Source organism: Solanum lycopersicum, chromosome 3, assembly GCF_036512215.1.
Source record: "Solanum lycopersicum chromosome 3, SLM_r2.1".
Classification (NCBI taxonomy): Eukaryota; Viridiplantae; Streptophyta; class Magnoliopsida; order Solanales; family Solanaceae; genus Solanum; species Solanum lycopersicum.
In genome coordinates, this window is record NC_090802.1 from 61,936,512 (window position 1) to 61,951,178 (window position 14,667).

Here is a 14,667-nt window from a genome sequence, read left to right on the forward strand (position 1 = left end):
CTATAAATTGTAGTTAGCAAATTATAGCTATGAAACATAATTAAGTTATTTTTTAAGTGGCTATATGCGAAAGTTTCTCTATTTTATTTAGGCATGATGCATAAACATCCTCTTAACTTGACTTCAACGGAAAACTATACCCTCCAACTTTAGTGTGCATAAGTGACTCTTAATCTTGTATAAGATGGAACAAGTAGACACACATATTCTACATAGCATAATACAAGTAGAACACAAAAGTTTCATACACGATGTCATGTAAGATAAATATACATTTATTTTTTGAGTCTTTTACAAATTTAATGTCTAGTTAAAGATCATAGTTATCAAATGTTTTGACTTTAGTTAAGAATATGTTTATTAATTATCTCTAATCTATGGCATATTACATAAGTGGAATTTTCCCTCTTAATTTCTTCCTTCACCACAAAAGACAACTTTACCAATTTTTACTTTTCCGAAGAATTCTCCTCTTCCAAGATCGTCGGCGAGGTTTTTCCGGCGAAGCTGCTTCAGCACGGTACCCTTCTGTCGGAATTCTTTTAAGCCCTAATCAGATGATAGTACATATATGTGCATTCCTTTGAACTAGCTTAGAAATCGATGAGTGCATTGTAGATTCTGCAGTTGTATTTGAATATTTTGCGTTTAATTTTATAACAAGTAATGAGATAAATTGTTCTATTCCTGCTTTTAAATAGGTTGCTCTACAGTTGCTCATGATAATGCTAATGTGGGTTTTGTAGTTTAATCGCTCGTTTTGGCTTAATAAAGTGTTGTTCATTGAATCTGAAGCATCAATGGACCTGTAAGAATTTTGTTAGGAAAAGAGAAAAACATGGAGAAAAAAAATGACTTTTAAGTTGGAGTTGGTTTGCTATCAGAAGAATCGTGAAGTAGATTAGTGAAAGAGCAATGTATAATTTCCTTTAGTTTAATTTTACTCAATGCTCCAATTTTTACATTCTTATTTTTTTGCCTGGTTTGGTAATGCGTCGTTGTGTCGTGTCGAGTTTCTATCGCAAAAACCTCTGGAGACGTATGGAAGGAGACGTTGTGCAAGCCGAAGACTTTGACAGGTGTCGGTAGGCACGCCTCTAATAAGGGCTCGATCCTGAGAATCAATTCCAGTTGAATCAATGGAAGTGAGACCCTCTATGCTCTTAATCTTTAGAGTGCATATTATATATAGGATAATAAGTCCATTGCTTGTGCCCAAGACAAGGTAAGATGAATAGGAATGTTGATGGGGACATAAGGCTCAGCTCTTGAGTTGATGGCCCATGGAAGGGAGCTTACTCCAAGATCTGACTCCCCCGTAGGAGTTCGGGAAGGTCAGAAGTAAACAAAGAATGGTAGAAGAGAATAAAGTGTTGCGCCCCTTCTTTTCTGATGCCCCGCTCAAGAAAGAGACTCAAGTCCTAGTAGCCGGATAGATTCTACATCTTGAAAGCAAGTCAATTTTGGCGCCACTTTATGATAATGAGACCAACCAGCAAAAAGCATTAACGCTGCAAAGACCAAAGCCCCAATTGATGTACATAGAGTTGTAATTCATTAGTTATCCAGATGCTCGCCAAAGCTGAAAAATATCAGAGGTTATTTGTATTCCTCGGAAACCTTGCCTACGTCACCATTTAATATTTCTTGGCCCACTAGCCAAACCACCTGGGCACTAGGCCCAATGTGCATCTGGAAAGCGCCAGTTCAAATCTGGTTCGTGATAAGGCCTTGATCTATACAGATGGGATCCCGACCTTTTACCTCACAAAGCCAGTGGTACATTTCTAGACCGTGCTTGTGGTTGTGGGATTACACATCGGGTATGTTATTGTTGTTTCAATTTTTTTGGTGGATATTTCTTCAGATATTGAATAAATTATTCGAAATCCTTCTTAACCTTATCTAAGCGTGAAACTGCTGAAACATAGGTTTAGACTTTAGATTATCGTTTTGTCTAGGATTCATTGAGGTTTTGTTTAACTAGGTAAAAAATCATTTACAGAACTAGAATCATGAATCTGGCTAATATTTTTTTCTTTTATAACCGCATTGCCCGAGCCAAACTTTTGTGTGCTTCAACTGATTCCACGGAGTATCTTATGCTCTACCATAGAAGATATAGCCTAATGTTTTCGCTTCCACTAGTATTTAGACGTGAGAACTCGCGGTTCGCTATCCACTTCATTGACCACTAAACCTCACCACCTGGTTAGTATTTAACAGCCCAGGAAACGCGTGTTGAACTTTCCTGATACTTTATTTTGATTTATTTCTTTTCCTGAAACATCATTGCAGAGAACTTCTTTCATTTTGACTATTCACAGTAGTCGGTCCTATAAGATGAGGAGTCAGCTGATGAAGTCTTGGCAGCGGCTCTGTAGGCTTATAATGGTAAGCCAGTTACTTCAATTGAAATTCGACTTGCCACTAAGTCATGCTTATTAGCAAATCTTGCAATTTATCTTCTTCTAAAGCTAAAATCCTTGTGTAGATTTCTAGGCCCTTTGGAAAGCCATTGCGAGATAAGGCGATGGCAGTTGCTGGAAGAGTCGCTATAATGGAAGAAGGAACGACTTTGAAAGCTTCTTGTCCAGTGTGCTTACAAGTTCTAAGCACACCACTTGATTCTGATCTGAAAATGACACTGGCTGTACACATGAGCTTATGGCACGCAGATGATGTTCAACTGCATTGGGAACTCATGCAAAACAAAGGAAGATCAATTGTTCACATGCCTTCTTTCTGCTTTGGAGCTGGGATGGCTGCTGGAATTGGTGCTCTGATGGTTATTCTTGCCAAAAGTCATGCTCAAGCATTTGGCAATAAGAGGTGAAGTTTATCTCTAATTCCTACTAAAAAGGGTCTGTGATGATTCTTTTTGTGTTTTGCCGCTAGTTTTTGCCTCAGTTATGAAGAATTAGCCTAGTCTAAAGCTTCTAATTTGCAGTATTACGAAACAACAAACAGATTGAAATTCAGGAGCTTGTATTACTGAACGACTAAGGTTATATGAAGATCCATAGATGGTATAGTAATTAAGACAGGAAAGTGGTTTTCCTATATCTCTGTGATACCAAGATGATGTGAATTTGTTTTCTTGTGCTTCATTTACCTCTGGACCACACCTTTGGCTTCTTTTTTTGTTCCAGATATGTGTCCCTAGTTACTATTTGTGTATTTGTTATCAGTGACCTTTTCAGTTCCTTAATTTTTTAAACGTGTCCAGGCCAGCTCTTGCAACTGCTACCTCCACCAGTTCAAGTACTGATTGCTTAATTTGAACACGAGACCTTATAGTTCTCTTGGTTCATTTTACTGCTAAACTACACTTTTGGCTTCTTTTTTTTGTTCCTTCCTTGCTCAATGTCACTCAGAAATAGAGAATTTATTCGGAGACAAAACACTTTTATAAAAGATCATAAATTATATTGATTAGAAATTAAAAGCTTCTCATATTCCAACATTATCAGATCGAACCATTTTGCCATCGCTAGTTTGTACTTGGAAAGACAAGCTTTGTCCTCCCAACTGCACATTAGCCTGCCAATTTTGTCCCCAATTCCGCTTCATTGGCACCCATCCCGTCTTAGATCCTTTGATCTTAACATTAACAACATTTCCAACACCTCCCACATTGAAAACAAGAACAATAATCCAATTTGAATTCCCTTTGATCTCGAACTTTAGACCTCCTTTTTCCTGGCAAGTAACTCTTCTATAAACAACTGGTACAACCCCTGCTTTTTTTCTCTGCAATCTTTATAAACATAGGCATTGTAAGATCAAAGTGTTGTTGTGGAGGATTGATTACACCAAACATCTGTAGTTTTTGTGTAATTTGGAGGGCAGAAATTGGTGGCAGTTATAGTTATGATTTGGTCTGGATGGCATGCTTTAGGAGCATTGATACACTTTATTTGAAAGCAAGCTCCACAGGTAGATCCATTGTTAAAGAGTGCTGTGCTGAGTGCCGCTGTTTCCAGGCCATACCCTTGCTTGAATAAGTCTCCATAACCACAAGCTCCTTCTGCAATATAGCATTCAAATAACTTTGTTACAAAAGTTAATATCTATGTTATGAAAAACCACAAGCTAGGTTCCGAGAGGGTACTGTTATGCATACCTTACCCTTATTTCGTGAAGGTAGAGAAATTGTTCTCAAAGGACCTTTACTCACACGTTATGAAAAACAACACATCTTTGGCCTTTGAAAATTTTATTCATTTGGACCAATAAAAGAAGTGCTAGAAATTCATTTATATTATAATTTAGGGTGTATACAAAAGAAAAAGTAAAAATAAATGAAAATCAAATAATTTTCTTTTGTTAGTGTAGCTTGCTTAGATTGTTCATCCTAAATCTGGATAGAGGAACCCTACGGTATGCGAAACGTGATGGAAAAATCATTTTTGGTCTATATGTTGCAAAATATCTCGAATCTCGTTGTAATATATATATATATATATATATATATATATATTTTCAAATATTTTTAAAAAATAAAATTTCTAACTTCGTCACAGATCTCGATATCAAGACAGTGTCTCACCAACATATATACTGAATCAAGGTACAAGTATTACTTATGCATGGTTTCATTACCCCATGTCACCATAAAATGTTGATCGTGCATTTTTCCATCCCTATTCATCAAAATTTCCTTCAACTTTTTTACTTTCAAATGTTTCAGCTAAAAAAAGAAATAGCAACAAATGTGATAAAAAAAAATGAATAAACTTTGATGTTTGGCCATTTTAGCTAAAAACATTTTTTTCCCAATTAATTAGTATTTGCCTTTGTGCTTAGGTAAGTTCTAAGTAAGCAAATCTACATCAATTTTATTTTTCTAGAAGAATCGGACAGTTAATTACTTCATATGTCTTGTAGTTTACTGAGAAAAGTAGAATAAGTCGAAATTTAGTGATTTGTTACTGTATTGTCTTGGGTCTTTTGATGTAATTAATGGAGATGTTTACTAAATAAATAAAACACAAAAGAGACAGTCCACTAAATCATTATAAGGTATAATTGCATTGTAAATAAAACTACTTTTAAAAAGATATAAAATTTATTTGACTTTCATATATTTAAATGGAAAATAAAATTATCTTATTATTTTATTTTTTTTAATGAATAATTGAATAAGAAAATAAAAGTTGCATAATTTAAAATTTTGGCGGATGAAAAGCAATTAGTTCTGGATTTAGAAATTGTAAACTATGTCTGCAACTATTATAGCCTTAATGTGAGGAAACAATTATGGGGTGTAAATTACAATTACAAAAATGTATCTTTCTCTTTCTTAAATTTGATTAATTAAAATCTATTTATGTGAGAAAATAGGGGGATTCTAAAAACCTGAGCAAATAGAAAAGAGGAAATAGTCAAAAGTCCCTCCAAGCTATCACCAAATTCTCAACTACACACTTATTCTTTATGAGGATTCTATTACCCCTGAACTTTTCTAAAGTGAAATATCTATCCATACAAACTTAAGCCTTGATTTTTAAAAGTGAAATTCCTCTAATATTTAGTAAATTGGCCCATTCTTTGCTTCGCATGAATGCTCATTTTATAAAGTTATTATTATCCTAAACAAAACAAAAAACAAACATATTTTCCCACTATAATTTCTTGGCATCAAACTACTAAAAAAATATTGGTAATTGCATTAGTTTTCATAATCTCCTAAACGCAAATATATTCAACCAAAAAAAAAGTATTTAGAGTTAAATAATGTTGAATGAAATTTTAATACGGATAAAAACATAGGTACTGGATAAAAACTCAAAAAAAAAAAAAAAAAGAAGAAGCTGGTGATAGAGATTTATTACCTTTGCTCCATATTTTTTAAGGTTTTTAAAGGGAAATTTTGACTTAAAATTGTTTGTTACGATATCAAATTTCATAGAAAACATCTTATTTCTTTTTTACCCCCTATACTATTTAATGTGCCACGTAGAGACATTATTGTTTATAATTATACAATAAATATATCATGTGGACACATATAAAAGTTTATTTTCAAAGTTCAATATTGTTAAATCAATATATATATTTCATTTTTTCCCTTTATAAATGCTACATTATGTTCTTTTTTAAGTTCATTATCATCTTTCTTCTCACGCAGATCAACTGTAGTATATTATTAGGAGAGAAAAAAACACAGTAACAAAATGATCATAATTTCCAATGTTCACTCAAAGATAACAAAATTTTATTCGGAAAAAAAAAACACTTCTTTAAATAAAAAAATTTTCCAAAATCACCAAAAATTATGGTTTGCTTCGAACATTTGTCCAAATTGCCAATCACGAGGAGCAACATTATCAGATTGAACCCATTTGCCATCGCTAGTTTGTACTTGGAAAGACAAGCTCTGTCCTAGCAAAGGCTCAGAAACATCCCATCTTTGTCCCCAATTCCGCCTCATCGGCACCCATCCCGTCTTAGATCCTTTGATTTTGACATTAACAACATCACCAACACCACCCACATTGAAAACAAGAACAATAATCCAATTAGGATTCCCTTTGATCTCAAACTTTAGACCTCCTTTTTTCTGGCAAGAGACCCTTCTGTAAACGACTGGTACAACCCCTGCTTTGTACTCTGCAATCTGTAAGAACAGAGGCAATGACAGATCAAAGTGATGTTGTGGAGGATTGCACCAAATGTCTTGAGTTTTTGTGTAATTTGGAGGGCAGAAATTAGTGGCTGTTATAGTTATGATTCGGCCTGGATGGCATGCTTTACGATCATTCACACACATTATTTGAAAGCAAGCTCCACAGGTAGCTCCATTGTTAAAGAGTGCTGTGCTGAGTGCCGCTGTTTCCAGGCCATACCCTTGCTTGAATAAGTCTCCATAACCACAAGCTCCTTCTGCAATACACTATTCAAATTAATATCATCATTAAATAACTATGTCAAATAGGCGGGTTTGATTAAAATTGGAGATATTGAAATAGAAAACCAATTGGGTTCTGATCTGTCCAATTTTACTTCGAGCTCAAATAGGCTAGAAATGGGTTGAGTCTTGACCTAATCTCTATGATTTAACATATTGATATTTAACTTTTATAATCATAATTTGAATTTCCGCTCAAGAATTTTTTGTATAAAAGTAACAAATGGATAAATAAATCCTAAAAGATGTTAAATAGATAATAATTCATCACTTAATATAAGAAGATATCTTAATAAAAAAATTTAAAATGGATTGAAGTTGGAGATTGAATTAGGCTCATTTGAGGATTCTCTTTAAATTATCTTGAGCTCAACCCTTAAAATTCTAGACAGGTTACCAATTTATTTTTAACACCCTAATATATAATATCAAATAATTTTTAAAACGAATAAAATTTCTAGCTTGATCACTGTTTCAATCCTATGTTAAGTGTCTGAACAACGAACGAAAAATTAAAGCATAATTATAACTTACGCATAGTTTCACCACCACTCATGTCACCATAAAATGTAGCGCGTGCATGTTTCCATCCATGGGCTTGCAAACTTCCTTCGTTAGATTCATATGCTTCAACTAAAAGTATAATATAAAATGTGATGAACAAGATGAAGAAACTTTGGTGTTTAGCCATTTTAGCTAAAACTATTTTTCTCTAAATTTTGATTTAATTTGAATAATGGCTTTGTTGTGGATATACAATTTATAGCCATAATATTCAGCTAAAATTGAGTAATTACATTAATGAGAATGGATAATATTGTGATTGGATATAATGGAGTTACCATTTGGAAAATTAAGTTACATGATATTTTTCTATTTATTTAACTCATTTTTCAAGTTAAATTAACAAATTATACAACAAAAAAAATTATAATTACAATTATTCTCATCGTCAACAATATATAATGGAAAAAATACATTTAAAAACTTACATAATTTAACTCAAAAAACAAATAATAAAACATAAATTTGAATTGAAAAAGTACCATATAGTACCAATGTTGCGAAGTATTATTTTTGAAATTTAATAGACGCTAATACTCATATTCTTATTAGTATGAAAACGTATACATATTTCATCAATTAGAATGAAGTAAAAAATAGAATAATAGAAAACCAAAATACAATAAAAAATGGTCAAATTCAAATATTCGCATTATAGTTTATTTCTTTACATTTTCTGTCTCATCTTTTCTTTATACGTTTTTTTTTCCCTTCTACGTTAATTTATTTACATTACTTTTTCCCTTGTACGTTAATTTATTTACATTACGATCAATATAATTGATAATCTTTTTTTACCAAATTCTTTCCTCTTTTTAAAAAATCTTTAAGTAATTATTCTTACCATTTAAATGATTTATTATTGTTATATATATAACTTTGAGAAACTAAATATGAAACAAATTAAATGAATCATTGTTTCAATTTAAACCTAAATTTCCACCATATTATATGGAATCTTTTCTTTCCTTTTTTTTTCTTGATATATTTGTTTTCTTTTCGGTACTCCTCTATTAAAAAAATATTCATTTTCATTTCCTCCCTTCACTCTAGTTTCTATATATTGCTTAATCCTAAGATTACTAAAATCTCATTAAATTAATATATGTGGATCATAAAATATTATTGTTTAATTGGTAAATTAATATTTATTAATTTAAAGTTTTGAGATTCAACGTTGTGATGTTGGAATGATAAAAGTTTTCATGGTGCAGTTCGCTAAGATAAGATTGAAACTTTTGGATACAATAACGTTTTAGAATTAAAATTTAACGAAAACACACACTATAGGATCATATTTTATTATAATGTCTTAGATTTATTTGTATTTTAAAGGAAATATTAATTTATAATATTAGTGGAACCATATATTTATCTAGCGATCTCTTAAAAATATATTGTCTTATAATCTTATTGAAATGTGTGATTTTTCCATTGCTCCAAATTAAAATCCGTGAAAAAAATAATCTTGGAAAGATTATTAATTTACCATGTATTAATTTAATAAGATTTTACTTGTAATTTTTTAAAAACAATTATCTCGTCCTAATTTTATAAATTGAATGCAAGTTGATTACATTTATTTCATGGCCAAAGGAAAAAAACTAAAAAAAAAATTAAATAAGGCAAACATACAAACGGACATATAAAAAGATAAAATGCACAAGGAAAACAATAGTTTCCTTCTTGTATGTCGGGGTAATTTGGTAATTTCAAGGTTTCCTACTTTAAAATTTTGTCTTTTCTTACTTTCTATAAATTAAAAAATTGTGCAAAAACTAATATAAATCATAAAAATTAATAGCTTAAAATATTTTAAAACATATAAAAAGTTTTAGTTAACTCTCAAATTTCATCTATATCACATAGAGACATAGAGTGTAAAATATGTCGTAAATTATAATAATTAATAACAAAAATATAAAAGATAACTTGTGAAAAAAAATGATTGACATTTAAAATTTCATTCTTGTTACATGAATCAATACAAAGAGAGTAATAAAAAAATTGATTGACTTTTGAAATTTTATTTGTATAACATAATCAATACAAAGAGAATTATAAAAAAAATTAATTATCTTTTGAATTTTTTTCGTATCACGTAAATAAAAAGGAACATTCACAAATAGCCTAATTACTCTCCATATATATAGTTAGATTATTACATTAGCTACATGTTAAAGGGAGGAGGGAGGCGAGCAAGAGAGGACAAAGAGTGGAAGAAAGATGAATTGTATATGTATATCGGTTAGATAATTGTATATTATATATATGTATTTGTATATATGACAATCGAGATTGTAAGAGAGATGAGACAGGCGAGCGAGATTGGGAGAGGGAGGAGAGAGGAGAGTGAGAGAGGCTAGAGAGTGAGACAGAGGTGAACTGTATACATATATCGATTAGATAATTGTATATTATATGTATATATGACGAGCGAGATTGAGAGAGGAAGGAGAGATGTGAGCGAAATTAGGAGAGAAAGAAGAGATGTGAACGAGAGGGTGCAGTGAGTGGGAGAGAGGTGAATTATACATGTATATTGATTAGATAATTGTATATTATACATATGTGTTTGTATATTATGGTGAATTATATACGTATAAATATAGCTAATTATACAAATTCGAGTCAGCTCACGTAATTAATGTATAATGTTAGTCGCGAATAAAAATTATAACAAGCTATAACTATGATGAGTAATAGGTTAAGTTGGTAATTCTAAAGCCCATTCATATGATGGTCTTATCCTTTTTGACTCGTGAAACTTGAAGAACTCTAAACCAAGTTAATTGTGTTGCGACTTGATTAATCAAATTTGTCTTTTAATTTTTTTTCTCTGTCTTAGGAAGAAAAAGGGGCATAGACTACGTAGCAAAGGAGAAAATGGAAAAGAGATCGTTCCACAAAATAATATAATTAAATTTAAAAATATTAAATCACATTAAATTAAATTGATATAATAATAATAGCATGATTTTATGAATAAAAAATACATATACTAAGTTTTCAATACTCTACCACGCTCACTCCTAATAAAAGCACAAAATCTTTTTAATCTAAATAAGTTATAAATCATTATTTAATTTCATATACCATGTATAATTTGTGTTGTATAAGTCCATGGAAAGAGTTTTAATATATAAATATTTTATTTTCGATTCAATTATATATAAATTCAAATTTTATGTAGATATACAAACATAAATATATACATATGCGAATGTAGTTTTCACAGATACAGACACTCGATTTGTACAATCACTAAAATCTATACAAATCAAATGTCTGCAATTTTATACAAATCAAAGCTGCTTGCGTCTTTTATACAAATCTCATGCTTCATAGCAAACATAAAATTTGTTATGGAGTGAAATCATGAATTATAGCTATATCATATAAATATAATTTTTTGCGTTTGATAAATCCAAAATATATTCTATAATAAAAGAATTGTTAAGTGATTTCCATTATTTTCTATTGGGCTTAGCTAAAAATATGGGAAAATGACAAAAATTCCTTTCTTAAGTTAACTTATTACCCTTATCTCCTATTAATTTTAAAATTACCTAAAATTTCTTATGTTAAGTTAAATGAGGCGGATACAAAAATCTGACAAGAATAGAGGCGCATGGAAAAATGTGACAAAAAATAAGGCAGATACAAAAAATGTGATAAAAAATCAGATGAAAACAAAAATGTAAAAATGAGACGGATACAAAAATATGACAAAAAGTGAGGCGGATACAAAAATATGATAAAAAATGAGGCGGATACAAAAGTGTAAAAACAAGGCGGATACAAAAATGTAATAAAAAATGAAGCGGATACAAAAATGTGACAAAAAATATATAATGTATCCGCTACTTTTTTATTGTATCAGCCCTATTATGTATTCGTGTTTTTGTATATTTTTGAGAAATTTTGGTCATTAAAAACTTATAAGGGACAAATAGTCATTTAGTCCTAAAAGTATGTTATTTATGTCATTTGTCCTAAAAATATTGACATATTTTATTTTTTTAAAAAAATAAACTGAACACCAAATAAACGCTTAAGATTCCAACGTTGGGCTTTGTAAATGGGCCTTTACCCATCTATCTAGTTCCTATAAATATGTAAACCCTAGTTCGTGATTCCATCTTACCAACAAACCCTTGCTGAGAGCAGAGAGTCGCGCAAGCCGCCGCAAGGAGAAGGGTAGCGAAGCGAAAAAATGGAGCCGGCGAGAAATGTGAAGGACGTTTCACCACATGAGTTCGTCAAGGCGTACGCCGCACATCTGAAGCGCTCCGGCAAGGTATGTTTTCTTCTCCGGGAATACAGCGGGCATGATGTACTTGTATATGTGTGCAATTTTTGTGTTAGCTTAATGTCTTGAAGTCGATGATTTATATTGCATTGCGTTCGCTATGTTTTATATGTGAAATGCTTATACTTCGGGCTAGAATGTCCCTTGATATGGTGGTTGAACTGTAGGATTTTGGGGAGTCAGGTGGTTGTTCATTCTATACATTAAGTAATAATATCACCTAGGCTCTATAGAATCATTGGAATAGTATGTTGATTTTTGTTTTTGCACTGTAAGACTTGTGATAAGTACACAAAATGTATCTGATTTTACTTGAATCTGCTGCTGCGTTTTGTTTTAAGGCATACGGTCTGTTTATATCTTGTTTGGTTGCCTTAGAATGTGTAGTCTTAGGGTGATAGAATGAGATTGCCTTTTATCTACGGTAGAGACTGATGTAAAATCATATATATGAACGGGCTAGCAGAATAATATAACTAAGCTCTCTAGAATTATGGATAACAATGTGTTGATTTCTGTTTAAGTACTGTAATTACTTGTTGTAAGTAATAAAATTTGTCTGATTTGTACTTGAACCGGTGCTGTGTTTTGTTTGAAGGCATACACTCAGTTTATATCTTGTTTGGCTGCCTGTGTAGTATCAAGGTGATAGAATGAGATTGCCTTTTATGTAAGCTAGAGGCTGATGTAAAAGCATAGATATGGACGTTCTCAGCAGAACACATTAGCTTTTGCTCAATGTGTATTTGTGATGAGGAATTCATTGATTATATACACTTATATTTAGAATTTAGTAATTAGTACTTGAATTTGTGAGGTAGAATCCACAATGTTGAAATCCTAGCTGCATTCTCCCATGTAAGAGCAAATATTTCTTTATATTCCAGTAGTAAGTGATACATTGTCTTCAGAAAGAAGAGTGTGTCTGCCCTTTTTTTGTAGGGTAGACCGTGTATTTTGTGCCCCATTTAATGTTTGGTTGTTATGTTTATGGACTAGACTTCCTGCTGAATGCCAGTTTTGATGTGAATAAATATCATAGTGATCTTATTATTTAATTTCATATATGTAGTTGGAGCTGCCAGAATGGACAGATATCGTTAAAACTGGAAAATTGAAGGAGCTTGCTCCGTATGACCCTGATTGGTACTACATCAGGGCAGGTATGTTCTTACATCTCCCTATTTGAAGAAGGGATTCATGTGAATTTGAAATTTGGTTTACTGACTCTTCCTCACTCTTGATTTGAATTTTAATGGACAGCCTCTATGGCTAGAAAGATCTATTTAAGAGGAGGTATTGGGGTGGGAGGATTCCGTCGTATTTATGGTGGAAACCAGAGGAATGGCAGCCGTCCCCGTCATTTCTGCAAGAGCAGTGGTTCAGTTGCACGCCACATCCTTCAGCAATTGCAGACTATGAACATCATTGACTTTGATCCAAAGGGGTATGTATTTTTTTCACAATTGAATTGCATCTTTCTTGTTTTTTGGTGGTGCTGTAGGCATGTATTTCTTTTGGTTAGAAAGAACTCCACAGATTTGGTGTCTCAGTATTATATGTCTTTTTTGTAGAATTGTCTAGTTATTTAAGAATTGCTTTATTCATGGTAATGTGTTGTATTTATGTTCTTGTATATGTCCTGATAAATAAATGTAAGCGGAAGTATTGTTCTAAGGGTTCTTCGTAACGAATATCAAGTGTCACATTTGTCACATTGTTTGTTAATTGTGTTTTGTGTTACTTATAGTGTTCTGATTTATCTCTGTTATTTCCTTTAACCCAGTGGGAGGAGAATCACATCCAATGGGCAAAGAGATCTTGATCAGGTTGCTGGACGAATTTCGGCTGCAAATTAAGATATGAAAAAGGAGGCGTTTTTACTAGTACATGAGTTGTTGTCAACTTATAATTTCAGCTTGGACCTATTAGAGGTGTAGGGTATTGTTGAATCTTTGTCTGCATGTTTTGCCCTTTTATTTTTCAATCTGGGATTCTTTTGCATCAGTATGCTAATTTTGTCCTTTAAAATACTTAAATTACTTTTGCTTCCTTTATCTCTGAGTGTTGCTACTTTTCTTTTTCTGTGTTTGCGTTGAGTCTTTTATTATAAAGTATTAATAACTCACTCTTATTTGCTTATCCACCTCTTCATGCATTTATGGTCACCACTTTCTTCAATTTTGCATTATTAAACTTATGTTAAGTGAAAGATTTCCTCGAAGGTTAAATATCATTTACCCGATACTATCCTATGGAGAGCATCTATCATTTTAAGTTAATATTCAAACTGTTGTGATGAAGCTTCTCAAACTGTCAAAGTGACAACTCTTGTTGCATAGGTTTTTCTGTAGAACGATACAGCTTGTTGTATTGTTTTCATTGCAAACGATAGTAGAGGTTATACGTCCAAAGTTCTGCACAAACGTCCAAAGTAGAGGTTAAGTTTTTTCTAATAGCCAAGAATAGGTTATTTGGTGGAAGCATTAGAGGTTATACGTCCAAAGTTCCGCACAAACGCCTATGAACTATGCAGCGGGGGGCTGCTTACGTGAGTTCAATATGTAATTTTAAGCCCTAGTGATATTTGAGTCTACTGAAGGTGTCGTAATGCTCACAACCTTCCCCTGTTCCATTTCACTTTTACTGCCTTTTGATTTTATAATAATTTTAGGATAAAATGCGAATAACTATTGTTGAGCGGAGGGTGTATTAAGCGGTAATGAGATTATTTGTTTTACTATTAATGCCTTGTAGTTCTAAGTTATTTCATATACATGCTGGTGTGATAATTTATCATAATATAATTTATAGAAATTATATATTTCGATATAGTTAATAGTTTATTTCCAACTAAATAACCCGTTAGAAATGTTTT

The 14,667-nt window shown here is 31.9% G+C and overlaps 3 protein-coding genes and 1 pseudogene across 5 annotated transcripts; 2 read left to right on the forward strand and 2 right to left on the reverse strand.

Annotated features, from left to right (window-relative positions):
* Nucleotides 1-343: 343 nt before the first annotated feature.
* On the forward strand, nucleotides 344-3,151 carry LOC101251369 (uncharacterized). Of its 3 annotated transcripts, none has more exons than XM_004235993.5 (3): nucleotides 344-520; nucleotides 2,299-2,394; nucleotides 2,495-3,151. In XM_004235993.5, exons 2-3 carry the CDS (start codon nucleotides 2,344-2,346, stop codon nucleotides 2,834-2,836), a joined length of 393 nt encoding a protein of 130 aa, XP_004236041.1. In that variant the 5' UTR covers nucleotides 344-520; nucleotides 2,299-2,343; the 3' UTR covers nucleotides 2,837-3,151. The 3 variants fall into 3 exon arrangements, with proteins under 3 accessions (XP_004236041.1, XP_010318845.1, XP_010318846.1); XM_010320543.4 differs by having other exon boundaries at nucleotides 379-1,823; XM_010320544.4 differs by having other exon boundaries at nucleotides 419-2,211.
* Nucleotides 3,152-3,453: 302 nt separating this feature from the next.
* Nucleotides 3,454-4,756, reverse strand: LOC104646643 (expansin-A23-like; annotated as a pseudogene).
* A 1,217-nt stretch (nucleotides 4,757-5,973) lies between these two features.
* On the reverse strand, nucleotides 5,974-7,626 carry LOC101265324 (expansin-A23-like). The gene is made up of 2 exons (XM_019212690.3): nucleotides 7,448-7,626; nucleotides 5,974-6,888 (listed from the first exon to the last, which is right to left on the reverse strand). The coding sequence occupies exons 1-2, from the start codon at nucleotides 7,602-7,604 to the stop codon at nucleotides 6,269-6,271; spliced, it is 777 nt and encodes a 258-aa protein (XP_019068235.1). The 5' UTR covers nucleotides 7,605-7,626; the 3' UTR covers nucleotides 5,974-6,268.
* A 3,928-nt stretch (nucleotides 7,627-11,554) lies between these two features.
* Nucleotides 11,555-13,846, forward strand: LOC101249905 (small ribosomal subunit protein eS19x). Its single transcript, XM_004235988.5, has 4 exons — nucleotides 11,555-11,777; nucleotides 12,862-12,952; nucleotides 13,053-13,236; nucleotides 13,576-13,846. The coding sequence occupies exons 1-4, from the start codon at nucleotides 11,694-11,696 to the stop codon at nucleotides 13,646-13,648; spliced, it is 432 nt and encodes a 143-aa protein (XP_004236036.1). The 5' UTR covers nucleotides 11,555-11,693; the 3' UTR covers nucleotides 13,649-13,846.
* Nucleotides 13,847-14,667: the final 821 nt, after the last annotated feature.